The 27667-nt window shown below is 39.6% G+C and overlaps 1 protein-coding gene across 1 annotated transcript; it reads left to right on the forward strand.

The window, feature by feature from the left end:
* Positions 1 to 5910: 5910 nt before the first annotated feature.
* ptdss2 (phosphatidylserine synthase 2) lies at positions 5911 to 27170 on the forward strand. The gene is made up of 13 exons (XM_063905108.1): positions 5911 to 6156; positions 6907 to 7260; positions 12850 to 12951; positions 15334 to 15416; positions 17277 to 17344; positions 17993 to 18127; positions 19224 to 19274; positions 19992 to 20105; positions 20782 to 20900; positions 21164 to 21278; positions 21592 to 21737; positions 22814 to 22999; positions 24287 to 27170. Exons 2-13 carry the CDS (start codon positions 7022 to 7024, stop codon positions 24438 to 24440), a joined length of 1512 nt encoding a protein of 503 aa, XP_063761178.1. The 5' UTR covers positions 5911 to 6156; positions 6907 to 7021; the 3' UTR covers positions 24441 to 27170.
* The last annotated feature ends 497 nt before the right edge of the window (positions 27171 to 27667 follow it).

Below are 27667 nucleotides of genomic sequence, written 5' to 3' on the forward strand. Positions count from 1 at the left end.
AAGATGTTGGGTATATAACCTCAGAACAACTCCTCTGTCAGAGCAGCCACCTCAGGAGACGTTCTCATTGGTTGCCTTAATAAGTCCAACCCTCTCCAAAAACACGCACAACCCCCACCCAGATTTCCCATCGGCCCCTGGTGCCCATTTGGCTGTGGGTCTTGCAGAGCGCAGCGTTTTGGTCTCACGGAGCGTCAATCCTTTCGATAACACTCTGCATACTTTCACAGTGTAAGAGTCAGACTGATGGAGCTGCGTTTTCAAATCGGATTTGGGTCCATAACCAAGCAGCTGGTTGTGCGTCTATAATCGGACTTAATTTTGTTTTCTTCTAACGAACAATGCCTGCTGTGTTTGATAATGGACTAACATCGGTCGTTTCATGTTGCAAAGCACCAAATGGTCGTTGAACCATTTTACAAAACCAATTCAATACTTATTTATTTTTTCAATATAATGAAGAGAAACAACTGCAAATGTAACCTTGCTGGTTACATTCTCTGTCCGATGTTTGACCCCTTGAAGTTTCTCGATATAGTACACGCACCCTCTTATCTCAACACACTCCCTTTTTTCTCTCTCACCTCAATAATATTGTGGGCTCTTCGGGTCATACAGTGTCTTCACTCAGCCGTGTGCAAACCCTTGCACTGGGAACTGCTTTGGTTTTACGCACGTGAGCAAAGTAAACAACACAAACAAAGAGCCAAGGCAAGGTCACAGATGAAATGTTTTGAGCCCAGCTGAGCAGCTTTAAACTCTTTAAACAAAGCTGTAATCATGTTAAGTAGTAAATTACCACTGCAAGACATGGCATATTCCATTCTCCAAAAATAAGTATCATTATCACACTAGATTAACATAGGTACTCAAGTTTCAGGGGAAAAGTAATGCTATCCACAAAGTTATAAATCACTGCAGCCATGATACAATCAGGCTGTCACCACTAATGTGTGTGTGTATGAGATAGGATAATTACTGGTTAGATATGGTGGAATAGATAATTGGTCACGTATGCATCATTATTTAGTATACATTACGATCATTCTGTGGTTACATATAACTGTCCTTACTATCAGAACCAAACCTTTAATAACGTTGAGTGCATACTATCTGCATTCTGTTGTACTCAGATTCAGTCAGGACGCACAGGCAACGCCTTAGGAGAGAATCAAAGATGCACAGCGCCCCTTAGTGGTGTATATGTAGTACTGCATCACGAGCTTGTTAGAAGACAGTGTCCAGTATTTCAACTACCCGCTATAGTTTAATAAACTCCCCTCTGGAAGGGTTATCCGGACAAGTACGGCGGATACAACTCGTATCACTTTTTATCACTCGTACAGTTTTATTGCGCACACATACACAATAAATTCACCCACTAATTAGCCCAACTGCTACAGCTACACTAGCCTGTTGGTAACGTTAGTTACTCAGTGACATTAGTTAGTGGTGACATTAGTTAGGTTGTAAACCTGCAATGCAAACACAAAACAAACCCGAATTAACCAATGAAATCATACTCGTTCATTTTTACAGTAATTATTTATTTAACTCAGCTCATAGTCACTCACCGACAAGGCGTACCAGTCCTGGCCATCAATTAAATGAACCGACAAAAGGGGGAGGCACCTGCGCCTTGTGGCGAATCTTGCATACACACACACACAGACTGGAGACCAGGTACGATAACAAAATAACCCTTAATATAACATGAAAGATATTACAGTAATCAGTTACAGTAACCTGGTTTGATTACAATATAAACATACATATAATTCTTCCTACCACTTATAATAATTATATATATATATATATATAAAGCAATAGTTTCCTCTGCTGGAAAGCTCTACAGACAGATAGATCATTTGTCACAGCAGCAGTGTTGTCAAACATTACACTTGATTTAACCATATTTAAAGGACAGAATGAGATACAAATATAATAAAAAATACAACATTAACAATAAAGCAAATATATACAAATTCACAGAAGTAAAGACATATGTAACGAGAGTAAACACTACACAAAATAAAACAGTTGCAGCGATTGCAATTCATATGCTACAACCACCCATATTAAAACACAGTATTTGTGTATGCAAAGAGTAGCAGCTAATTTAAACTTTTCTCCATCCTATTTCTTAATTTCTTTTTGTGTCTTAAGTCTACATTACGGTGCATTTTTGGAGGAGCCTGGGGTTTTCATTGTCAAGAACTATGCTATAGCTATCGTGCATGACACAATAAAGCCTCTAAATCTATAAAGAGATGGAGTGGAAATGTGTGTTTTATCTATTCAAATTGCAATATATTGATCCTGATGTGACTTATTATTGCTGCTCTATAAAACACTGTGGCTGTTGTGGATGTTAAACCTGTGACTTTTTGTTTACAGGGCATCATCATGATGTCACATGAGAGTCAGGTTGCTATGGCACATTTGACATGTGAGAGTTGCTAAAGAGTCACATGACTTTAAATTAGAGATCACCTGTTAAAATAATTAACTTTTTACATTAAAGGTCAGATGCTCTCTGAATGTAATGTCCCCTTATCAGGTGATGCTCAAATCCTCAGGTTGGACATGTGATTCAGATATTAGGGATGCTAGAATTATCTACATATCATAAGGTTGTAAGCAGCACCAAGACACAAACAACATCTCTCTTTAAAGTGATTAATAATTCATAATAAAACACAATCTGCATCAACAATATTGGTGAGGACAACCTTAAAAAGCAATTTGCTTTTGTATGCCTATTGGAAGAACACTGCTAGAATGTTTTTTTGTTTGTCTTTGAAATGCATACCTAGCTCATGATCACTGCTATCATTCTGGCCCTCATCTTAGTCATAAAGCAATCCCTCCTCTCTCTGTGATGACGGCAGGCTGAACTCGCTATGTGTTGTGTGTTGGCTCCCCCTGGTGGTAGAACTCTAACATGGCCTTTTGTAGTATATGCTGTGTGTATGCATAGAAAGCAAATTGTACCTCATACATTATTGAATAAAGTAACTACTTTTATCTTATTTCCTTGTAATCAATGAAGTGGATGGTCAACAGGGCATTTTTTCTGCCATCCAACTATCCCTTAACATAAAATCATCTGTCTCGTTTTATTACTCACGTGTTTCACACTGGTCACAGATTAGCTTTGACAAGAGAACGATTAATTGTTGCTAAAGTCTGCTCTAGAACAAACACAATCAGGTAATTCTAAAAAGGCCATGAACATTAATTAGATTAATCTCAGCACTTTTTTTTCTGAGCAGCAGGTCAGTCAACTAAAGTGATGCCTTCCAGCCTGATTACCTCTGACAGATGCAGCACTCTGATTCTTTGATCTTTAAACACCCCCCCCCACACACACAAACACAGAAAATCCATCTTCAAATTAAAGTATATGATACAATTCAACTTACTTAAATAGATACAAACCTTTTCTTGGATCGTAACAAGACCTTTTAGAAACACTGACCCCCTTCTAGACCAATCACCTGATCAAACTCATCCCTTTGATGTGACAGGGGGGCTGCAGGCATCACCGCAGGCTCCTTTAGAAGCAGGATGAATGGTAATTTGATCCCCAAACCCTATGCTAAACCCATAAAGCAGTTTTCTTTGCGTGCTGCCTCTCAGCTTGATGTTGGCCATCATTTGTCACACCTGACTACAGTGATTTCCCGAATGAGTTAGCCACTGTTTCCTACCCAATGATACACTCCACCGAAATCATGCGTTTATCTGTAATCTCAACAGACCCTTTGAAAAACTTCTAATAGAAGCGAACTTCACTAACACTTGATTGTTTCATTAGATATTCCTGTGAAATGTTAGTAGAGCAGAAAGTGAGCGGTTGGATTAACATTGTAAACTCACACAAATACAGATGTTGACAGTTCTAATATTTCATAATCCCATGTATGTTTGTTGATTTAAAGCAATGTTGAACTTCAGCATATATTTATGTCATTAGAGTTTCTAGTACTAACCCAGAAGCTACATCTATGACTTTTTATTAAACCTATGTTTTATTAGTTTAAATTTAAACAATTTTTCTGTAAGACGCAGCTGTCATTGACATTGCTTTTATTTACTATAGTCATAAAAAAATAGAAAGCCGAGATCCATCAGATACATTGTTATGTGACATGCCCCAAAACTAAATTTGAAAAAAAGCAAATTGTGTTCTCTTTTTGTAAGACAAGGCACGAAACGTTTATTTTTCTTTCTAATTAAAGCACTTAAGTACTCCTTAATCCTCAAATTACTTTTTTCCCCAGCACTTATAAAAATGGTGTCGTGAATCGTAGGGAGATGTTTCAGCCAAAAACTAGCTCTGAATTGCAGTATAACATTTTTTACAGAATAATCCAGTGGTTAAAAATAATCCTGGAAATGTTTTCGTAATATTCAGCAGAAGGATACATTAAAATCAATAATCGAAAGCCAATTTGAACCGTTTGTGCTAGACTATCGCTGTTCATTCCAAGATAAGGCTTAGCTTAACTTTTGTAAAGTCGCTCTGTCCCTTGAATTAGATCAATCTCTTCTTCCTGTAGCCTAATTTTGAGGTTTCGGATTGAGGAATGTCTTGCATTTTAACATTTCTTTATTGTTGTGGGATTTAGAGAGTTATATAATATGCTCTGAATCAAAGAGATTCTAAACATACAAAAATATTCTTTGTTTGGAAACAATAAATGTCTTCAAAGGAGCAGCATCCCTCAAGGGTTATTTTTTGTTTGAATGCTAAGTGCTTTTTATGGCTTGCAGTCAAACATTATAAACTGAGTTTAGACAAATACTAGGCCTTGGGCTACTCCTGTCATCCATTTACCTTTACAATAACAAAACCTCTGTCCTCACAGTTTATGGTGGCCGTTACGGTTCTCAGTTCTCAGTGGGCCTAATCCTGACCACAGAGCATGTTGCTTTTGGCTGTGGGTACTACACACACATGGCACACACATTTGTGATACAAATATTTTTAAAAACACACTTTTCTTCCACTCCTGTACTTTCTTACACAATAAACTAATAAGGGACAGCAATCACAGTGAAGCAATAAGAAAAAAAACCAAGTAAGAAAAACAGGATAGCCATTCATTTTTTAATCTGTGGCCTTCTGATACTCTGTTACACATCGATGAGATAAAGGTCGTTCTGCATGTGTTTTCCGTTGTCTTACTAACTTATAACGTATTTGATGGTCAATTACTGAATAATAAATAATAAGAAATTGGGCAACTTACATGTATCTTTCGGAAAAATTATATTTATATCTGCAACTATTAAGATCATTATAATCAAGTGTATTAGTTTAATTTAAATTATTCTTTCCTTTTAAAAAATGAATATTTCTTTGCTTTAGATACATTTATGTTTGACAAATATTTATATTTTAAATATATAAAATATAATGTGTATTATATTAAAATACGGAATAAATTAGTTTTCTTTTCTTTATTTATGAAATGTCATCATTGCTCATCTCTTTGTTTATCATGTCGATCAAGAGTGAGTCGTAGGACGAACGGAAGTGACGACTTGCGAATTACCCAAAACATGTTGTGACGGTTGTTGATCAAATATTTTAGCAGTTTAACTCCTTAAACACTGTTCTGTGGTATATTTAATTGTACGTGACCTATTCTTACAGCAGTATAGCAACACTTTAACATGTACTCATTCACTGCTAAAACAAAGCGTATAAACGGATGATCCTCAGCTAAACCCGCCCCATAAAGTCAGACCATCAAGTTCGCGGAATTGTTAAAAGAAAATGCAAGAGTTGGACTTCCGGTTTTAAGATTGTGTTTACATATTTTCAATTTACACCTCGTCAGCAGCTTTTACTTTGAAAATATTAACCGGAAACAGTATTGCTGCGGCAGTTAGCTTGACACCAAACACACTCCATGCCCATGTGATGCGTGTCTGGAGTGGAGCACAGTCTATCTGGATCGGGTCTGTTGTTGCTACAGTAAAGCCAGTCTCCAGGCGGAGTGTGTGACACAGTTTACTGCGAAATTTGTTTTCCTTTCTACTAACAAAACGGGATTTCAAACGTTTGTACTGATGTAGCGTTAGCAGCTTACGTTGATTTACTGAACTCATCCGGATCAGTCAGTAATCCCATAAATTCAACTGGTAAGTAATGTTAGCTTAAATGTAAAGATTGCTACAATAAAGGGAGTTTCTGACAAAGCATTTGTTTATATAAAAAAACTGCCTTGGTTAATGATGGTTTTACCTCAGTTAATCGTTAACAAGCTTGTTCTTTAACTTAGCTTAGTTAGCAAGGTCACTTAGTCAAAAGAAAGGTTGCCACATGAAGCTAACAGTTAGCAAAGCGGTTTTACATCAAGGCTTCGCACTCATTGCAGTGCAAGGGATTCAAAAAGGCTGTCTTCTCATATGCACAGTTGCAAGTGTATTTATGTCAATGGGAATCTTTAGTCCCAGGCTCCTCCAACAATGCAACATAAGTAGTAAGACATAAACAATACAAAATAAATTCTGCAAGAAATAACAGAACATAAATACAATCGTGCAAGAGAATGTTGCACAACTAATTTGCAGGTAATGCAGGAGAAGTTAAATATATACATGTGAAAAAGAATAATATGAGCAAGGCAGATGTTATTGTGACATAGCACCTGAAAGCATCAATTAGAACACGTTATGTCAGAAGGTGGTCGCCATTGCTGACACATGACAGTCTTGCCTCGCTGGTTTTCAGTATAACTCCGTGGTTATAATATGTAGGCGGTGTCAAAAAGAAAGAAGCTAACTCACATTTTGTATGCATCCTGTACTGTACAGGGCGGTGTTCAGCAGGATTTTCAGGTTCTGCTCTCCCTAGTTTTAGTAACATTCATTATCTCCAAACCTCCCCAGGATGCTGACAGACTCTTGGGTGGGGCTAACGCGGATGACAGTACACTGGAGCTCAGCCCAGGGATAAATAAAACCGCACAGGCTCAGTTTAAAGCACCGAGGGCCAGCCTAAGCCATGACCAAGCCCGAGTCGAGGAAAAGCGGCGTGGCTGCCATGAGCTCCACCGGCAAGTGCGCCACATCCGCCCCCGCCAACGCGCAGGTCAACAACGGTGCGTTGGAGCCGGGCTGTCCGGATCAGAGCACATATATCAAAGCTAATGTGATGAAGCAGACTTCCAGGGAGAGCATGAATTGGAGGAACTCTGGAGAGGATTGTGAAGTCTACGACGACGGGACCAACACCTTTTTCTGGTGAGTGCTTTTTATGGCAATGTTAGGAATAGAAATGTCAAATACTGAATGCTGCAGCATCTGAGGTGATGGTGTTGTTTTGTTCAGTGACTACATGAGAATACTTATAATGCTCAGTGCATGCAGTAAAAGGCATGACAGCAATGGTTTATTATAGCTTTCAAGGTGAACTGAAAGACAGGCCCAGGAGATCTCAGTTAAGCCCATCAAATACTGTGACCTTGTCTTAAATCTTGTGTGTTTTAATAGCTTGTCTGTGTCAAGATGACATGTGAACTTATTCAAGTGCAAAATGATAAAAGGAGAGCGTCCGGAAGGTGTCAGATATAAAGGTGTATTGCTTATGGCCTGCCAGGATGTTATTGATGCTTACATTGCACATCCAAGTGCAGAGCTTGTTGTCGACAAGCCAATAGCCAATATCCTAGCCTGCAGCTTCAGCAGAAAGATATCCATGACAGATTTGAAGTTGAGACTGGTATTCTGTCAATGCGGTCAACAGGAGGAGCGAGTCCTGTATTCACCCGCACTGACACAAATGCATACACAAGTGCGGGGACATGTGCAGGATGCAGGTATTGCAATGTGTGGGCACGAGGATAAGTGACATTCAGTTCGGCAGTGCTGTTGAATTAACAGCCACCATGGGCCATCAACCTGTCGTGGGAAGAATATATAAGCCTGAGTAAGTGTATGCCCGTCTCATCTGTGCTTTGTGTGTAAAGCCGCTGCCGAGCCAAGGGCAGGAAGAATCTGCAAAGCTATCCAATATCTTTGACAGCACAGGAGACTGGTGTTCCCTGTGAGAAACAATTAATGAGCATTTCTCAATACTGTGTTGCAGCCTCTACATCCAGGTTTCCTGTCGGAGTATAACTGGAGGCATTAACAGGAACTATGCTAAAATACTTTGGTCTATTCAGGATATTAAAGTAGGCCAGCATCCTGCAGTATAGAAGGATTTCTGTTGTACAGTATAGCCACCATATGCATATCAATTAGGTCGTCTGAATACTTGAAACCCTGCTTAGATTATGCAGTATAATTGAACGGCACTTTAACATATAGTTTAATCAGCACTTGTTTAACATAATGGTTATGGTTTAATGCAGAGTTGTTGAATTAGACTGCATCTGGCATCTGTGTTAAGTCAAATAACAAGATGGGAAAGGTAAATACAGTATTGACACTCTTTGGTTCAAATGTTCATACACTGTCAGTAGATGCTACCATACAAGGTGTGGCACCTGCTCATCAGTTTGTAGAAACATTCGCACACTTACACACAGATGGCACAGCCTTTCGGGGCAATTTGGGGTTAAGTAGCCTGCCCGAGGACACATCAACATGTTGACTGCATGGACTGGGGATCAAACCACTGACCTACTGATTGGCAGTCAAAGACAACTCACTTTTTGCTAGGCACTCCCAGTCTGCTATCATTTATAATGAAAATGTAGCTGTTAAACTTGTGGTCGAGTTCAAATCTGTTTTTGCATAGCAACCAGGCTAAGATTGCGCGTTTGAATTGATTGAATAATGTGTAGCATCTTAGTCCTCCCTATCCGTCATAAGACATAGAAATGCACATTAGGCAGTGAATCTTTTTTCATAAATGTGCTAATGCTACCCGCTACCTTAAATCAAATTCAGGTGGACACTTGACTTTTGTTAACTGTGAAGAAAGAGTGTTTAGCTAACCACAACTCCCCAATGAAATAAAGGAAGTATCTGTAGATCTTAGTTGCTTGAAATTAATTTCCTATCATGCAGTCAGGACAGAAGCACATTGGCTGGGTTGTGGGAATCTCCCAAGAGTTACATAGATACACCAAAGACCAGTTTGTTGATGGTGTCAGTTTCCTGTGGTTGTTAGGGATGATAACAGTGTGTCATGCACCCTGCCTTATTAGCACAGATTGGAGTGTGGGGAATATTTTTTTGGGAGGAAAGAGGAATAGCTCAGAGAGATCCTTTTATAGAAGTCCGCCTGATGAAATCACATTTTGTGCTGGCACACCACTTTGAATGTATCCCTAAATAGCTTTGCTGCCCACACATTTTAGTTCCAAAAGGCTACTGACACTGCTTTGTGCTTTTTCACTGCTGACAGTGTTAAGTTTAAAACATGTTAAGTATTTTTAGATACATTTTCAGACAAGAACAGTTAAGTTAAGGGACTAACCCCACTTTAAAGAAAGCTAACCTCACAACAGGATTGACTGTTTATCTCACGAGGCCAGTGGACCTGTGATTTATAACGCATTGAGATCATGAAAACCAGATTACACTCTGTTCCAATATATAAAACTGAAAATCAAGCATTTATATCAAATAATGTCACGTTGTAGGCTTGGTAAAGGTACACAGATTTAATAAAGCCTATTTATTCACTGCATGACAACATTAGTTTTTTTTGCGTATGCTCTGATTGACCATATTTCGAGCTAATTCCTATCTTTAAATATATTCAAACTTTATGTCTGCAGTGTTAGACTTATTTTATTGATCTTAAATTGACTGTAATTCAAGGTTTTATTTGGAATAGTTTGTAATATTAATCTTCCTGATAAATGTGCAGTTTTCTATATTTTATACAACTGTGCTTTGATCTGTTTTATAATTCTACATCTTTAGGTGGCACCTCTGTTTTTGGAGCTTAGACATGTTTTGACTTTTTAGATATGTTTATGACCAGCTTTCGAGTCCGTAAAAAAAATCTGACCCTGGGAGATATTGGCAGAAATAGTGGCGGCAGCATGAAGATTTCTCATGATGACATTGTTGTAAAACATCAATTCCAGCTTCAAGCAGCCTCTTTTGTTTTTTCCAGTGTCCAAGAATGTCTTACACTTTCTCCAACCTGTATTTTGTTTTCTCTGGATGTTCAACCTCCATCTTAGGGGTGAATCTGGTTCTGAGCTCAGGCTGGTATCCTGTGCCTCCTTCTCTCCCGGTGGCAGTGAGTGGTTGTTATGTAAGAGAGGAGCCAGCCCCTCCCTTGTGTCTCCTGCATAACTGGTTAGATAAGGAGGTTGATCACGGACAAATTGGTAACGACACCTGGCGTGCCGTCTCCGTGAGTCAGACCCCGAGAGAAAAAGCAAACAGAGCGTTTAGGTTGATGCCTGACAGCAAAGAGCTTATTACAAAATGAGGGTCTGTGAAAAACATTGTTTATCGATTATTGGGTATCGTATGATCGTGGTGATTTATGATTTTGTAAATTAATAGGGGTTGCAACGATATGAGATTATTAAAGCCATAACCATGTCCTCATAAATGATCTATTTTTGTATCAGTTACGACCCTTTAGTAATGAAAACATCATTATTGTAATAATCAATTTATAAACCTGATAAAATGATAGCCTCTAGCTATAGTAGGTCATATGATTATAATTAAAGTTTACATATAAGCCGCATTTAAGCTTGATTATAAACAATTAGCAGTCGATGGATGCTCTACGGTGCAGCCACACTGCTCCTGTACTTTTAACTTGTAAACACACTCACTTATTTCAATATTTCTAATGTTGTCAAAAGAATACACATGCTATGGTAACCATCAATTTTCATACCATGCTGTTTTGTGAAACCGGTACATATAGAGCCTTAACCCTATAATTTAAGTCCCCTGAAGAGACGACTGTCTTTGTAGCTACAGTGTAATGCCTCTGTACCGTTGACATCCTTTAAAAATACAAACACACAAAGAGACACACCCGTTGCACCCGGTGACATTTTCCCTAATGACAGTAAACATGGACAGGGTATTTATTCTAAAACATCATCATTATGAAATCTTTGTGGGATGGCTGTGATAAGCAAATGCCACTAAGCAGGGAAATGGTTTCGTGTTACGCATCGGTAGAAGGTGTTATGGCTTAGCTATCTCTTATCAAACAAATGTTGTTGTCAGCTGCTGTGTCAGGCCTCCAAATGTTGTTGTGTTTTCAGCCAGCTGACGACCAATAATCCTACTCACCATCACACACACTCTTTCATTGTGTTATTCTCTTTTCCTCCACCACACACTCGCTCACATCATGGACACAACCAAATACTGACTGATGCCTTTAAGAAGTTAGCAACCAATTTTACTTAAAAAAATTACTATCAATTAATAACAGTTGATGCTAAAGGAATTTAAGCCTTGCAGGGAACCCGTCGTTTCGACCTATCTCGGTGTCTGTACCAGAGTCTGACAAAGATAGCACCATCCCTGATTTTGTTATTGGATTTTAGCCTATGACAGATTTTGCGAAGACTGCGGTAAAAAATGACAAGCATTGTTGAGCACAGAGACATGAGTTAGGTTACTCTGACACCATGTTATCTTTACCCTTTTCCAACAAGCAAACACAGCCAAGATGAGTTAGGGGAATGTGTAGCTTGATGAATATGTGGTTGTTGTTCTCTAAAGTGGGACCCGCAACAATTTAGAGGGATTGTTCTCCGCACCCGCAACATGTTTCTGCAAACCAAGCTGCATTTCTTTGTAATCGTCTCTACTTAAAGCAGCACTGGTCGCAATACTCATTAACGCACGATACTTGTCATCTCATTAGCTTAATTGGCACTGATGGCCGTCGTTTATTTATTGCTCCGTGAGCCTCGCGGTTCACGGGCAGGTCACACGCTCACAATGCTGTTTGGTGTCAGTGTTTGAGCTGCGTGGAGCGCTTTCAACGGCTGGGGTTCCCCGAGCAAACAAACACAGAACAGGCACGAGGTCAAACGTTCAAAAGTGCTTCAATCGACCCTGAACACAAACCTGTGGACAGCTATGATATCAATGAATACTTTCTGATCATCCCACGCATAGGATAAAACATTTATGTAACTGCACTGTACATTATTTAGCATTATGTCCCTGTCAAATGCCCAAGACAATTCAAGGTGTTGATCCTCTTACATACTATATATATACTGATTGTGGCTCATATCAGTTAGTAGACAAATAAAACTTTGCCCCTTATGTTCAGATACATCCCACATATAGCATGTATGTACTGATATCTGATTGTCTGTAGTGTGTAACTGTCAGTCAGGCCAAGGTTTGTTTCCTGCCGTCGGGTGATATGGGAGAAGTACGCTTACGACGACATCAAGGCTTTTAAACTCAAGTTCAAAAACATTTCACAAGTTTATCAGGCCAGATACACCCTGCTGAAGTCCAGTCTATTATTTGACATCTATTGCTCCATTTAAGTGATAGAAAAACATTGAACTCTGTATTTTGTTTGCTACTCTGCTCTTTGTAACTATTTCCAGCTGAAGTAACCCAGTTTCTCAATTGGTTTTATCTCATCTCAACTTCCTTCATTATATATTCATCTGGTTATTAGACACACTGATTTTCCAATCTCACGCTAGGGATGTTTACCATCCTTTTTTAAATGATCAACAATCTGGGGCTTTATTTTGAAAACCGGAAAATTAGCATTACATGTCCTCTTTAATATCGATATCCGTTTTCCTTTGGTGACCTCAGACACTGTCAGACTGTTTTTTTAGCAGCTTTTTCCTCTTGGCAAGTGTTATTGATATCCCTCTGTGTGTCCCTTCTGTCCCTCTGTATCTGCAGGCGAGCCCATACTGTGACGGTGCTGTTCATTCTGACCTGCGCTCTGGTCTACGTCACGCTGTTGGAGGAGACCCCCCAGGACACGGCCTACAACACTAAGAGGTCAGTGGGCCGCGCTCGTCACTTCCTCTGTGTCCTCGCAGCCAAAACCCTGCAGGAACCACCAGGCTTAAGTCCGCCTGATATACTGAGGCTTTTTCATGGCACTGAAATAATTTATCTTTAGAGAAAATTGAAAATATCGAAAATACATCATTTTAATTTTAGTTTTGTCCCTGGGTTTGTTTCCCTTCCCTGTATTGGGTCAGATTAATCTCAATATAAATAAATGCACCGAGATATATTCATAGTTCCATAAAAATAAAAAATAAATCCACATAAATAAGAAATATTATATATAAAATATATCTCTGATTTACACAAATCATATTTTGTTTTAAATAAAATGTATACATTTCCACCAATGTAAAAGTTTTTGCAATTTTCCTCAAAAACGGTGGTGACATTTGTATTATTTGTGTTATTATTATTTTTGAACAAGGACCGTGCATAGAAATACATTAATCCCAAAGAAAGAAAAGACGCTATATGCCAGATTATAGCTCAAACCTAAATTTCATCTCCATGTTATAATATATTCACCAGACATTAACCACCACACCTGTCTCAAATTTGAACTAGTTGTGTTTTGCATTGTGTAAAATGTGAGTATAAAGGCAACAGTTGGAGTATTTCTCAATCTTTTGTGGATCCTGTCACATTCAAACCCTGATGAATATGTCCCATAACAAAACCAGCAAATAAGAACCACCATATTAATCTCACGTTTAACACCGCTTGGCATGAAGCCACAGAGCCAAACCAACATGGGTGAGGTGCAGGATGAATCACTCCCCTCCTCAGTAGCTCTCAACCTGAACCCAGCTGGCCCTCTTTCAAGGCCACATTTTTGCACAGAAAAACAAAACCCTGGTGGCTATGGAAAGGAATATCAGGACACATTTGAATTAGATTAAGTACTCTACTGTCCAACCTTCGCTATCCGAAAACAGGGTTTATCCTTTGGGTTGATTTGTTACTCAATAGGCTGCATGTGCTGAGGCTGCTGCTGTTCAGGGCTGGTTTTGTTCGTGACAGAATGAAATGAAGAGGAAACTCTACAGCTGTTGCTTCTAGTTCTACTGCGCAGTGTTTTATAAAATGAGATGGTTGTTGTTTTGTTTTGAACGTGCTGCTTCTCTCTGTTCCCTCCAACCTCAAGTTACTGTGCAATTGCTTCTGGACTTAAATTGTGTGTCGCAGTTCACCAAAATTGAAGTCATGCAAAGTTTTGTTTTGAAAATAACAGAAGTAGCGTCTATAGTGGTATAATGTCACTCAATCAACAATTATTTTCATTTGAAGTGCCTAGTTTTGGAGTGGCATTGATAACACCCAACATATATTTGAATATAAAGAAATACTTTTATAACTGACTTGAATTTGCTGACTTTCGACAGCTCATCCTCATCCTCATCTTCAGCATGTCGGACACGAGTCACCATCTTATTCACGCTGGTCTGATAACAGCCGTCACAGATTTCTCCTTTCCAACAACACACAACTTGGCTCTGATAAGAGTTTTGCTCGATCCAAGGAAGAGCTTGCTTTGTTTAATGAGTGAACTAAAATAAAAAAGAAGTTGCTTAAGAGGAAATGCTTTCAGTTAATTTCAAATGTGCTTTATCAAAAGTTTCTCTTTGGGCTGGCGTTTAATTTTAAGTATGAGGCATGAAAAGCACAAGCAAACTGCATACATGATGTGTGTGTTTGTGACACAGAGAGTGATTGCAGGTTGTGTTTGTGTGTGTGTGTTTTGGTGTTATTGAGGGATTATGGATGGTTCTTAACAGGATTTGCTGCAGTCAGCGCAGTCCAGCTTGTCGGGATAAAGACCCTGGAGCTTCTTCACAACAGAAAGAAATCTGTTCAACAGATCCCTGAGAACTAGTTGTACAGTACATTAAAAGGTAGTCATTAGAATCCCTTAGATTCACTTTTATAATCTGCAACTGTTTCATTTTTTTGATGTAGTTTAGTTCGAACAGAAAGCTGGGTTCCTTTGATGGAAACCTTCAGGGTAAGAAAATATAAAGTGAAGCCAGCGTCCTCTCTTCTATCATATTGTTTTTATTTCCTTAAATCTCGCTGGCTAGCTTAGTACATTTCCTGGAACTTTTCAGTATCGTGTGTTACCCATATTCATTAAACAATTTACTTTGACTACAATGCAAAGCTCTGAGATAAATCAATTCAATAATGAATTAAAATGAAGGTTATTTGGCAATGTTTGAACGTGAAAATCAAGTTTGAAGTTGTGTCATTACAGTATGGACACACACAAATCGTGGTTCATAGGAAACACAACAGGTCTTCTTCCTCATTAATGAGTTGCTGTTTGTCATTAGTAATAGTAATACAGTATCATCTCGTCTTGTCCTGTAGGGGAATTGTGGCAAGCATCCTGGTGTTTCTCTGTTTTGGAGTGACGCAAGCTAAAGATGGGCCCTTTACCCGACCACATCCAGGTAAGAACGGCACAGTCCGAACCTGCCTTTTCCCCTGTTTTATGGCATTATTATACCAACTCGATGCCATGTATTTCAGTTAAACCAATGCAATATTCCTCGGTTTTAAACCCCACACAGTATCAGCATACAGGACAGTGCAAGGCATGCCAACTTTAAGACTACATTACAGGGTCAAAACCCATCTATTAACAGCCTCTTAGCATTAAACACATGCTTACAAACTGAGATATTGTAAATACATGTGTTTATACAGCATTCTATTATCAGAAGAAGCCCATGTGTTGTCTGATATTATGATGTGTGTTATCGGTAACTCCATTACCTTCCTGGTTAGAGGGGTACCTAAGAGCAGTGGCCTCTAACTCAATCAATATCATCATCTGAGAATCTCATGTTGGTTGATAAGATCCTCTGAGTGCTGGGAATCAAGACACACTATGGTTTGCTAAATGTGATTGTCAAAATTAAGGAGATATCTGAGTGGGGGGGTGGTGTTTCCTGGCATAGGGTAGGTCCAAATCCCGTAGAACTTGTGAACATCTCGATCGCATGTTGTTGACGCATCTCCTGGCTTAGAGCAGTGATATCTCAAGGACTTCAGGGCTTGCTCAAAACGTAAAGCTCTCCAAGAGATCAGTGACTGCTTTTTAAATGAAGAAAAGGGGACATACAACAACAATATACAATGAGTTTAAGCTTGTTATAACTTTGTTTAAAGTGCATCAGCTTCGTTTTAAAGTTTTCTTCAATGTTGGTGGTGTCACTTTTTGGATTGGAGGAACTTTTTAAAACTGTGACACTATATACCAATTTTTTCTAATTCCTCTACACTATAAAGGGATGCTTCTATTTATACGTGCAGTTCACGAGAGTAGTTTGTTATTTAGGTCATCAACATGTTTCCCAATAGCTCCAGAGGGAAAAGAAGGAAGGAAGATAACCAGGCGTGGAAGTCAGATGGAAGCTGGCTGAATGTTGGTCCGTTGAAGCAGCCGGGCAAGAATTTGGGCTGTCGTTGGTGCATTACTTGGTGCCTTCTCTCCCCCTCCCTTTTCGTGAACAGAAGGGTTTTTTGTTCCCGTGTGCATGGAGGCACTGCGTCATACTCCCTGACCTGTCGAGCCAGCCAAGTGGGTTGGGTTGTTGTTCACCTTGGTGCCGCTCTGCTGAAACGACACAGCTTTTTATCATGGGGGGAAAAATCCAGAGGGACTTTAAGATTTACACCCTGTAACTCCGGATGAATCACCTGCTGGGAGTAACAGCCCAGACATCGATACAGAAGAATTGACTACTGCAGAATAATGAGAGTGTAATGTGACCCTTTTGTAGGTCATTTATTATTGGCTCTGATAGCTGTGGGCTTTAATTACATCCATTAATAGTCCTTTCACAAGTGAACTTTAATGGAAGCCAGGTTATATGTTGCAATTCCTCGGACTGTGGTGATGGTGGTACAGTGTTGTTGAATTTATCTCCTTGGTAATAGAAGAAACACTCTGTTTTATATTTATGAACTAAAATAAGCTATTATTCAGGGAAATGGGACAGAAACTCCCTCTGCAGGGGACTTTCGGATTGTAGCCTTTGCAGACCATTGACATGCACATAAACCTATATGTCACACTACAGGAAAGGAAAACCCCAGAAAAGCACAATAGGGCCTCTTTAAAAATAACCTGAAGCATCAGTCAGGTACCATTCAGCCTATATAACACGTTATTGGTCTCTAATCTGACACCCTAAATCCACAGAGAAACTGAAACTTCAGTTATCAGTTCACAGAGGTCATCCACCATGTCTAATTTCCTGTTAGTAGCTGACTAAAACTCTTACAACTTCTCCTTCTCTCTGTAGCTTACTGGAGGTTCTGGTTGTGTGTCACTGTCGTCTACGAGCTGTTCCTCATCTTCATCCTGTTCCAGGTTGGTGTGCTGATGATATTAAAGCTTCTCTTCTAAACTTTAAACTTTGTGGACATTCACCAAAAAGAAGACGCTCAATCCTGTTCTTATGAGGCAGAGTATATCTTAAAGCCAGGACTTTAACTCTGGCCCCGATAGAGGATTTGGTTAAAAGGTCTGCTCCAATCTGCTACTTTTTCTGCTGGCGTCATCCCACACGTAGAAGCCTCTTTGCCCTTTTCATGTTAAATTAAAATGTCACTGAGCCAGGACTTTAACATGGTACTACTTTGAGGTTGGCAAGAAAAAGTGTGTGTCTTAATCAGACCTGGACACTGTTGAAACTATTTATATACCTGAGCAATCTACTTTCTTTACTCAAGCAAGGGGGAAAAAAAGTCTAGCATTTTGAAATCCTGATCAAAGAAGTATAATTTATAGAAGCATTTATTTAAAAGAACATTAAAGCACGTTGAAGAGAGATCTTTATTAGTAGACATTTGGCTAAACTAACACTATAAATGTTTAATTTACTGAATATTTCAGTTGTATTCATAGTATTGAATGACGACAATCAGTCTAAATCTGGCGGGTTTTTGTTTTAAATAAAAGCTAAGTCTCACGAAAAATCATTCCTGACACTTTCCATAATCCTCCCAACTCATCCAGACAGTGCATGATGGACGACAGTTCATGAAGTACATCGACCCCAAGCTCGGGGTCCCCCTGCCTGAGCGCGACTATGGAGGAAACTGCCTCATGTACGACCCGGGCAACACCACGGACCCCTTCCACAACATCTGGGTAAGACTATGTTATTTTAACTGTAACCTTTATTATCTAGGAAGTGTACTTTTTATTTGATGTAACCAATGCACCTGATGTCTTTTTTTCAGTAATAGAGATGGTGTGACTCATGTGTGAGTGAACATGTTGCATTATGGGTAAAAGCTTTCTGTTTCAAACATATTTTGAATTTGCAGTGCCATTAATGCTCACAATATTAAAAACTAAAACCTCTAACAGACCACTTTCTATAGATTGGTCTTCTGACCTGGTCCTGTTTTGTATACTTTTCCCTATATTATTACTCATAAGGAAATGACCTTGATGACCTCTGGTAGTGAGGCAGCCTAAACCAGTCTGTTTCTCTCCCTCATCCCTTCACACACTCATTCTCTGTTTGACACTAGCTGTCCCTCCCTGTCTCTCTCTCCTTTTGCTTTCTCCCTGTTTCTCTCATACACACATGCACAAACCCATAGTTATTGTGCTGGCTGGCTCCAGAGGCTTGTGTCTGGTGCAGATTATAGAACCAGGCCTTCTTCCCCCCTGGGGAGGCAGTCTGCTGCTGCCGCTGCCACGATGACCCACACCCCCGTCTCTACTGTTGGCCTGATTTCAGTCCTCGAGAGTGGGTCAAACTCACTACATCCTGCACTGAAATACAGCCAGCTTTTGTCAATAACCTTTTTAAAATGTTGAATTATGAAAACGTATTTTGAGTAAACGTAATTTATTTTGAACGTTAGACACATTTGGACTTTACTAAATGTGCTAAATTACTGTGCAGACAGAAATGCTATCTAGTTTAAAAACACATTGATTTTGGAGGCATTTATTCTATTTCTGTGTTTTCTGATGCCCAGCCAAGGTATGTGCTGTGACCCAGTACTCACTGTCCTCATGTCTGGTTAGTTCCATTGTGACCTAGCTGTTCTACTTATCATACCAGAGAGTGTAGGACGGCAACTAATGATTACTTTGGTTATTGGTTGAATAATAAAAAGATAACAGTGTTATTTTGTTTCTCAGGACAGACTTGACATTAAGTGAAATAAGCTTGATAGCACTTTGGTGAAGAGAACGTGTTAAATAAAAGCGTTGGTTTGTCTTACAGGACAAGATTGACGGCTTTGTTCCAGCTCACTTCCTGGGATGGTACATCAAGGTGTGTATGGAGCAGACTGAAACAACACAACCTGTTTGCACGTATTTTTCTCAAATATACCATTTCAACTGCTGAAACTGAACACAATTAGAGAAAGCTTATTGAAGCAGTTTTTTTGCATGGGAGTGGAATAGATTTCTTAGCCAATTATACATTTTAACACATTTAAGAGCAAGTGATTTCTGAACATCTGACTCACTGAGATTACATGCACTAAGTCTAAGTAAATAAATACCAATGTCCTTATTAAATATATAAATGTGGTATAATTTTGTAATTTGTTGGACTCAGAATCAGGTTTATTGCCGAGTATGATTACACATACAAGGTATTTTCTTTGGGGGATAATGGTGCTTAAAAACTGAATAAATAAAGTTGTAAAAAAGAAGAAAATATAAGAAAACAATTTGTAAAACTTATCTCAAATAAAAATAAATGGTAATATCTCAAAATAAGTAGAATATCAATATGACAAAAATATATTTGTAGACTTTTCTCTGTGTTCAAAAATGATGTATCTTTCAAACTCGGATCAGTCTTTTCTGTAAAAGCAAACCAGAGTGTTCATCCTGCTGTTGAATGAGACAGATTGACAGCACTGGTATGCTGTTTTGCATTTGCAGGAAGGTAAAATGTCATGCTGACCTCCTCCTCCCACTGCCCTCCATTCACCCCCTCCTACTGACTCCACCTCTCCTGCCCTCTCCTCTTCCTTAGACTCTGGTGATCCGGGACTGGTGGATGTGTATGATAATCAGTGTCATGTTTGAGTTCCTGGAATACAGCCTGGAGCACCAGTTGCCGAACTTCTCAGAGTGCTGGTGGGATCATGCAAGTACAAAATCTACGCTCTTCCTCTATGCATACCTTAGCCTCTACAGGTGTGCCCTAAAGATAACAAAAAAGGTCTAATTCATAAACATGGGTTACATACTGTATCTATCAGGTGATACATCAGAGAGTACGTTTCTTTAGAATAAATGGAACTACTTATATTTACATTAAATATGGATAACTGTACACATCTAAAACCAAATACGGTTTGGCACACACAGCGATATTGTTTGAGGTGAGGATTTTTTTCCACAGGCTCCCAAAAGTCATGGTTTAAAAACAAAAAAAGGCTAATGTATAAACTTAGCCTCCTAGCTCGGAAAGAAAACTAAGTTAGAGAGTCAGGCAGATCTGTAAACACCAACACAGTCCTCAGAAAATATCTCATCCAACAAACTCGTGTAGGTGGAATACATTGGTGTAGGAGTGTTACTAGACCTTTCTTTATCAGGCATAAGCTAAGACCAGAGGCGTTTCAATTTGTTCAAGGTTGATCTCACAGCTTCTGGCTATGACTCAAGTATTAATATGCTTCATGAAAATGCCTAACATGAAAATGAAAAGGGGATGACAGACAAAAACGGAAACTCCACTGATGGTGGAGGAGTGGAGCTGCGAGGCGGTAGTTGTGGTTTTACCCTTTTATAACATTGTTTTGTTTATCCCTCTCTAGTGGATCATGGATGTGTTGGTGTGCAACGGCCTGGGGATCTACTGTGGCATGAAGACCCTCGGCTGGCTGTCCATGAAGCCGTACCAGTGGCAGGGCCTGTGGAATATCCCCACATACAAGTACGGACAAACACTGAAAATGATTGACTCTCTGGAGCAAGATTTGGTTTATTCCAGTTTGAAAAACCCACGACCTACTACTATCTCTACTCTTATAGAAGAAAACACAAAATGTAAACAAACTGTGCATTTCTTTAACCCTCCACTTTTGACGGAACTGCTCGTGAAGTAGTTGGCTGGTATAGCCCCTTTAATTACAGTTAGTCCCAGTATGGCTGTGTTAAAAATGTCTGCTCTAACCAGACCTACTGTTTCTCTCCCAGGGGAAAGATAAAGCGCATAGCTTTCCAGTTCACTCCGTACAGCTGGGTGAAGTTTGAGTGGAAGCCTGCTTCAAACCTTCGCCGCTGGCTCGCCGTGTTAGGGATTATCTTTATGGTAAGAGATATCCTGTTCTTTATTGAAATCAAACAAATGATGTCAACAAGAAAACCAATAATAATATAAAAACCCTCCCGTTACATTTTGTTTGTTGGTAATAGAATAAGCTTATATAGCCATTTTTTCTTTGAGGAGAAGTATGAGTAGCACTTATAATGTCAGTCATAGTTTTTGAAAACATGAGTCTCTGCCCACAAATGTAGACATAACTAACGCTGGGCATGCGTGGTGTCCTCGTAGCATATCTTCATTATCCTCCTCTCAGTGATCCTAAATGAAGACACATTCTTCTCTCTCCTCTCTTCCCCAGTTCCTCCTGGCGGAGCTGAACACCTTCTACCTGAAGTTCGTGCTGTGGATGCCTCCTGAGCACTACCTGGTGCTGCTTCGTCTCGTCTTTTTCGTCAACGTAGGAGGAGTAGCCATGAGGGAGATCTACGACTTCATGGATGACCCGTGAGTAGCAGCTGTAGGGTTTGATTATAGGTTGGTCACATACATTTCCAACCAAGGAGCAGTTCTGCATTTGTGTGCATGGAAAGTAGCTCAACCCAACCTCTGATATAGAAAGAGTCAAATTATAAATTGTCTGCTAAACTGATTCACAACAGGTAGCACGAGAAAAACGTGCTGGCTTTCACTTTTAATGAGTGAATAAGTGAATGAATAGTTAAAAATGAGTAGTGAAAGTGCAGATCCTTCTCATGAAGTGTTTTGTCAATGAAGAGTTCAGACTAACTGTTCTATGTTGCTCACTGTAGGCCATTAACATCGCAGTTCAGTGCTAATAGATGCACGGGTTTGCACAGCTTGGTGTTGAGAAACCCTCTGAGCAGCTTAGGGAGTGTTTTCACTCACTGATAGTGTGAGCTTCTTATCACATCTGCCTACAGAAAGCAGGAATTTCTGCTTTTCTCACAAATACGCTAACACCTCTGCATTGCATAACAACTGACACACTTTTTTGTAGTGGAGAAGGGCATGGTATAAAAGCTGTCTCGATTTTTTAAAGGACATTTCCAGTTGCCACACACACTAGCAATCCATAAGTAGTGTTATATACAATCCCATGCACGGAGAACAGGGTAGGGCAGCTTACTATAGCCTATAGATAGAGCTGCTGTATAGGCTAGCGTGTGTTACATTTGCTTATCTGCGGTGTGGAAAAAAACGGACAGTGTGTGTGATTCGAAAGTACACCATTTTTTAAAATGATGCATGCAACCTAATTACTTGAGTTTAATATCAATACTAAAGTAGCATACTCTTGTTTTATAAGGATTATAAATATGCTCATTGAATCTGATGATCATTATAATAATAAGCTAAACTATATAGATATAATGCTTTAATGCAACTTATAGTAGTAGAAGTATAGTAACTATTTTATTTCCATGCCTATAGTCTATTGCGTATAGAAAGCTAGCTGTGTTTTGAGTATGATGTAATGTTATAATGTGTATTTTGGTGTGCACAAGCTTACCTACAGACAGTTAAAATGCCCCCCTCCATGTTTGTATTCCTCCCCACAGGAAGTTCCATAAGAAGCTGGGTCAGCAGGCGTGGCTGGTGGCGGCGATCACAGTGACGGAGTTCCTCATAGTGGTTAAATACGACCCCAACACCATCATGCTGCCCATCCCCTTCTTCATCACGCAGTGCTGGTTCCTGGGCATCCTCCTCATCTTCACCTGGACCCTGTGGAGGTTTTTCATCCGGTAAGAGCAGGGCAGGGGGAAAGGAGGTGAAAGTAAATAGTTTTAGACCTGAGAAAAGGGAGGTCTAAATGAGTGTGTAATAATTCGATTAGCCCTGTATTTTTTCCTTTTCCTCATGACCTCATGCAGCGACATTGCGACGTTACTCTTGGTTCGATTCTCTTTCTGTTGATTTGTGTTTTTCCAAAGCCGTGCCCCCAGCATGTTCAGCTTCTCATCTGTTTTCTCCCCCTTCCTTGCCTCCCCCCTTTCCTCCCTTTCTGCTTATGCGCAGCAATAATGTCGAGGTCCAGTGAGGTAGGTGAAGGAGAGAGGCTCTATGGGCAGTGTTGAATTTTGTATTATCCCCGTTACCCTCTATAAAACACAAATATTACCTGAGTCGTTTTGATGCATGACACTTTTTTAGTATTTTTACAGTTTCTTTTGCTTCGAATTTGATCATCTTCATTTCCCTTCACGTCGTTTTATTCTCAAATGCAGTTCAATCAGTACTAGAGCATTTTAGACAACACACAAGGGCTCATTGAATGAAAGCAAAATCAAGTGTTTGCATAGCTCACACACTGTCACACAAACATACACACTGCCAGTAAGCATGCCGACAGCCAATAGATCGGCTCCCTCACTTCCCATGGTGCACCTCCTCCAGTCGTACAGTACAGTGCATCAAACACCACAGACACTAAAGCATGCTGTCTTGAAGTTACCCGGACCTGGGTGCAATTGTATTTGCAAATACTTGTAATGCTTTGTTTTAGCTCTCTTTGGTTACAAATGTTTTTCACTTTACCCTAAAAGATGAGCCTTTTGGCCAGCTTTATCTTTTCTGCTTGAACATGGTGTATATATATGAACACCCAGAGGCAGACGGCAAATAATTATCTGCAAAGTTTGGCCCAAATCCTGTTACGCCAACCAAGAGAAATGAAATGCCCTATATCAAATTCTTTGCTAGACTAATCAGCCTTTCGTGGTGTTTTCCTCAGCCCTGAACATCCTTCTTGTTGATGGGTTATTACAGCATCTTAGGACTGTTCACTGAAAACAGATTCCTCCCCTGCAGATAATTCTAAATTATAAGTATCATCTTTTAAGTGTTGTCGTGGTAAGGTGTAAAAAATATTATTACCCCACATAATAGATCGGTACTTATTTAGAAAACCTCAGAAAACAGTTTGAAGTGGCCTATGAGAGAACGCATTGAGCATTGAAATTGGATGGGATTCAAATCTGGAGAGAATCTGACGGTGTTGTTTTTACTAATAGCATGTCTCTTCCTTCCAGCGACATCACACTCCGCTACAAAGAGACCCGCCGACGCAAACAGGAAGTCCCCTCGGACCGAGACCGCTCCCTCGGCAACGGCAACCCCTCCACCCCGTCCGGACGCAGCAAACTGAACGGCAGCTCGGAGACGGTGCGGCAGAGAAAGTCCTGAAGGTGCGGATGGGGTAGGGGGGCGAGCCCTGAGCCGTCGGTCAGCAGCAACTGAAGGAAGAGGTCTGGTGGGCGAAACGAGACAAACTGAAGGAGACGCAGAAGAAACATGTAGAGGCAAACTGATGGACACGTGCTGTGTAGACTTTATTTGTGCCTACATGAACCAAGCAGTCATTCAACAGAGGCAGGGGTGGGGGGCTTTGATTTCGGTGCATCGTCTAGTAATTGTCTTACTACAGGGATTTACCTCATTCTATTTTTTTAACCACACTTGGGGGAATTATACACAAGTTAATGTTTTATTTATACGCTTAGCAAAATGCTGAATCAAAGAGAGGTGGAGCTGTGGAAGGAGGTGACCATGGGGAAGAATGTAATGTAGATTTGTGACCAATAATAATCCATTTTCTCAGCTGCACACTTTTAGAATACCACAGGTGAGCATCAGAAAAAATGTCCGCCACTGTAAATGCGCTTTGTTCCGTGTCTCGTGTGCACTAGCATCGGTTGCAGGTGAGAAAAAGGAGAGTTTTCTGTACGTGAAGGTTACTGATGTTCAGTACCAACCGGGAACTTTGGCCACTACATTGCCAAGCAGCAGTTACAATCGAGCTCGGTCAAGACTGAAAAAACTTTCTTTTGGTTTAGAGTTTCTTTCTGAAAGTGTTGGTCTCCTGATGTATTGTTTACATGAGGGAGACGTTGTCATCTTTTCATTTTTAGTCGTTCCTGGAGACAAAAGCCTCGAGGTGCTTGTGAATGCTGGGTGATCCTCACTCAGTCTGAGCGAGAGAGGAGGACGAACTGGCCGAAACCTTTCTCTCCTCAGTCTTTGTTCTTAAATAGAATATACAAATAAAAGCAAGATGTACCATATTCTAGTTATTTAACTGCTGATTACACATGCTTCGTGGGGTATAGTTTGAGTATTTTTGTAGATATTCTGTTATCACTACTGTTGTCACACTACCCATGCAGCACTCTAATAAACACATCCATGACAATCACACAGAGACAGCCGTAACCCTGTCTGACGGACACATGTCGGCTCAGCACACATGGCAGAGATCTCTCCACTGTAACAAGACTGCAACGCTCGTTCAGGCACATCAGAACGTTACATATCTGCTTAAGTTAATGCCAAATGGTTTTATTTTATAAAGCCTTCATGTTGAGCATGTTCTGTTGTGGCCGAAACTAAATGAAAGCGGTTAAGCTGTGTTTCGGTTTGGGAAGAGAACCATCCCGTAGTGCACACGCAACAAGCCAAAGCTTGGATCCTGTTCTTGCTAAAGCCATAAATGCCACTCAGATCCACCCGAGCCTCTTAAACAGCAGATAAACCTCATTCAGATTCCTCTTCATTTCAATTAAAGCAGAGTCCCAAAGCCACCGGGATGGTGTCAGACATCTTTAAGTTAAAAAACAAACATCTAAAGGTCAGACCATTAAAAACACATTTTCAATTTTGTCAAAAGTGGAACTTAAACTGTCTGAAAATGTGTTATTGTCTCAGTATTCGTTGATTTTCTTGTCAGTTACATAGAACATAAGGAGGTATTAGTCGACTAACTGAATCTCTATTTTGACAAATTAATTGTTTCTGTGGTTTAATTTCAAGCATTCTCCTGTAGCAGCATCTCCAGTGTTGCTGCTTTCCTTCCTCTGAACTGAATATCTTTGTGTATTTGTAATTGGTCGAACAAAACCATGATTTAGAAATAGAAAATACTAATATAATGATGTTCTTTTTGTCTGACCATCTATAGGAAGAAAAAAAGATCTCTTAGTGCTGAATAAAACCAAATGATTAATCAAAATAATAGTTAGTTGCAGCCTTAGTCAGATGATCTGAGCTTTTTGTAATGCTATAAAAAAATACAATGTAGTCAGACATTGAATATTGTTCCCAAAATGTCACTCCCAAAGCTTTAGTCTTTGCCAGGCTCAGAGAATCAGCTTTAAATGTCAAAGTGTGTCACTCATCGTGTCCAAGTGGCTACATAGCTCAAGACAAAGCATTGACTATAGCCCCAAACGGTCCTCCTGTAAACTGGAATGATGTTTAATGACACTGAAGTCATTTTCTTTTGAATGTAATCCAGCTGAATCTGCTTTGAGTGAGAGTTTTATCTTTTTTCTGATTTTTTCACCATGAACACTAAACTGAAGGTTCTTCATTCTCATCCAGACTGTAAATGTTTCCCCTCTTTTTTTTGAATACAGAGGACGCGGTGCAGATTTAAAACCCGAGAAAAACCATGTTTAGCTGATATGTCAAACTTTGTCCTCCAGTGCTGTGCTGATTTAGTTGCTTGTGAACTTAGTAGGAGTTTAGGAAGTTTACTTTATTCCCCTTTCTTTCTTTGAATTAAAGCTTTTTAGACATGGCTAGGGGGTTCAATGTCAGTGTCCATGCCTTGGATTGGTAGATGTTTTTAATTGAAATCTCTAAAGACTTTAAAAAAAACATGACCCTATTCCTTAAACGTGTCCTACGGTTTGGTGTAGTTCCACCTGCAGCCACACGGGGGCGGTGTGTTATTTGTTACTGCTCTTGACTTCACTGTGTTCTTGTCTCCATGGTAACTATCATTCGCAACTTGCTGCAAAAGCCATTTTCAACTTGGTTTGTGTAAATGTGAACATGTTAAACATCATAACTGAAATATGCTGCTGCACCACATACTTTTATAATGTTTTCAATAAAATCCACTGAAAACTTGAATGCGTCACAGTGTTTTTAGATCTTTTTGTCAGATTTTACTACGGTATACTGAAGTATAATTACAATCATTTCACAAGGTTTGTATTCACAATTCCATTTAGCTAAGCAAGGAGTCAACATTTGCAGTGTTTACCCTGTACATTTTTGTCACCATGCAAACGCATATTTCATGGATAGCAAGCATGTCTACATTCATTATAAATGACATGAAATACAAAAAATACTCAATATAAAATGTAAATTATTTAGCTGTTCCACAATATATTAAAGTAGCCAAAAAAATATCGTAGTATAAAATAAAGAAATATAATTAAGCTGATGAGAACACTGAAGTGTATTAGCAAATACGTGGCGTTTTTCTCTTTCACATTTGCTGTAAAACTATAGCAATAATTACCTGGTGTCATACTAACCTTTGACATGGTTGTTACGAGAGGTGAACGACCTTGTAAAGTGCTCCATACTCAGACGTATAACAAGTTCTGTTTTACAGGTCC

The sequence above is a fragment of the Eleginops maclovinus genome, chromosome 2 (assembly GCF_036324505.1).
Source record: "Eleginops maclovinus isolate JMC-PN-2008 ecotype Puerto Natales chromosome 2, JC_Emac_rtc_rv5, whole genome shotgun sequence".
Taxonomy (NCBI): domain Eukaryota; kingdom Metazoa; phylum Chordata; class Actinopteri; order Perciformes; family Eleginopidae; genus Eleginops; species Eleginops maclovinus.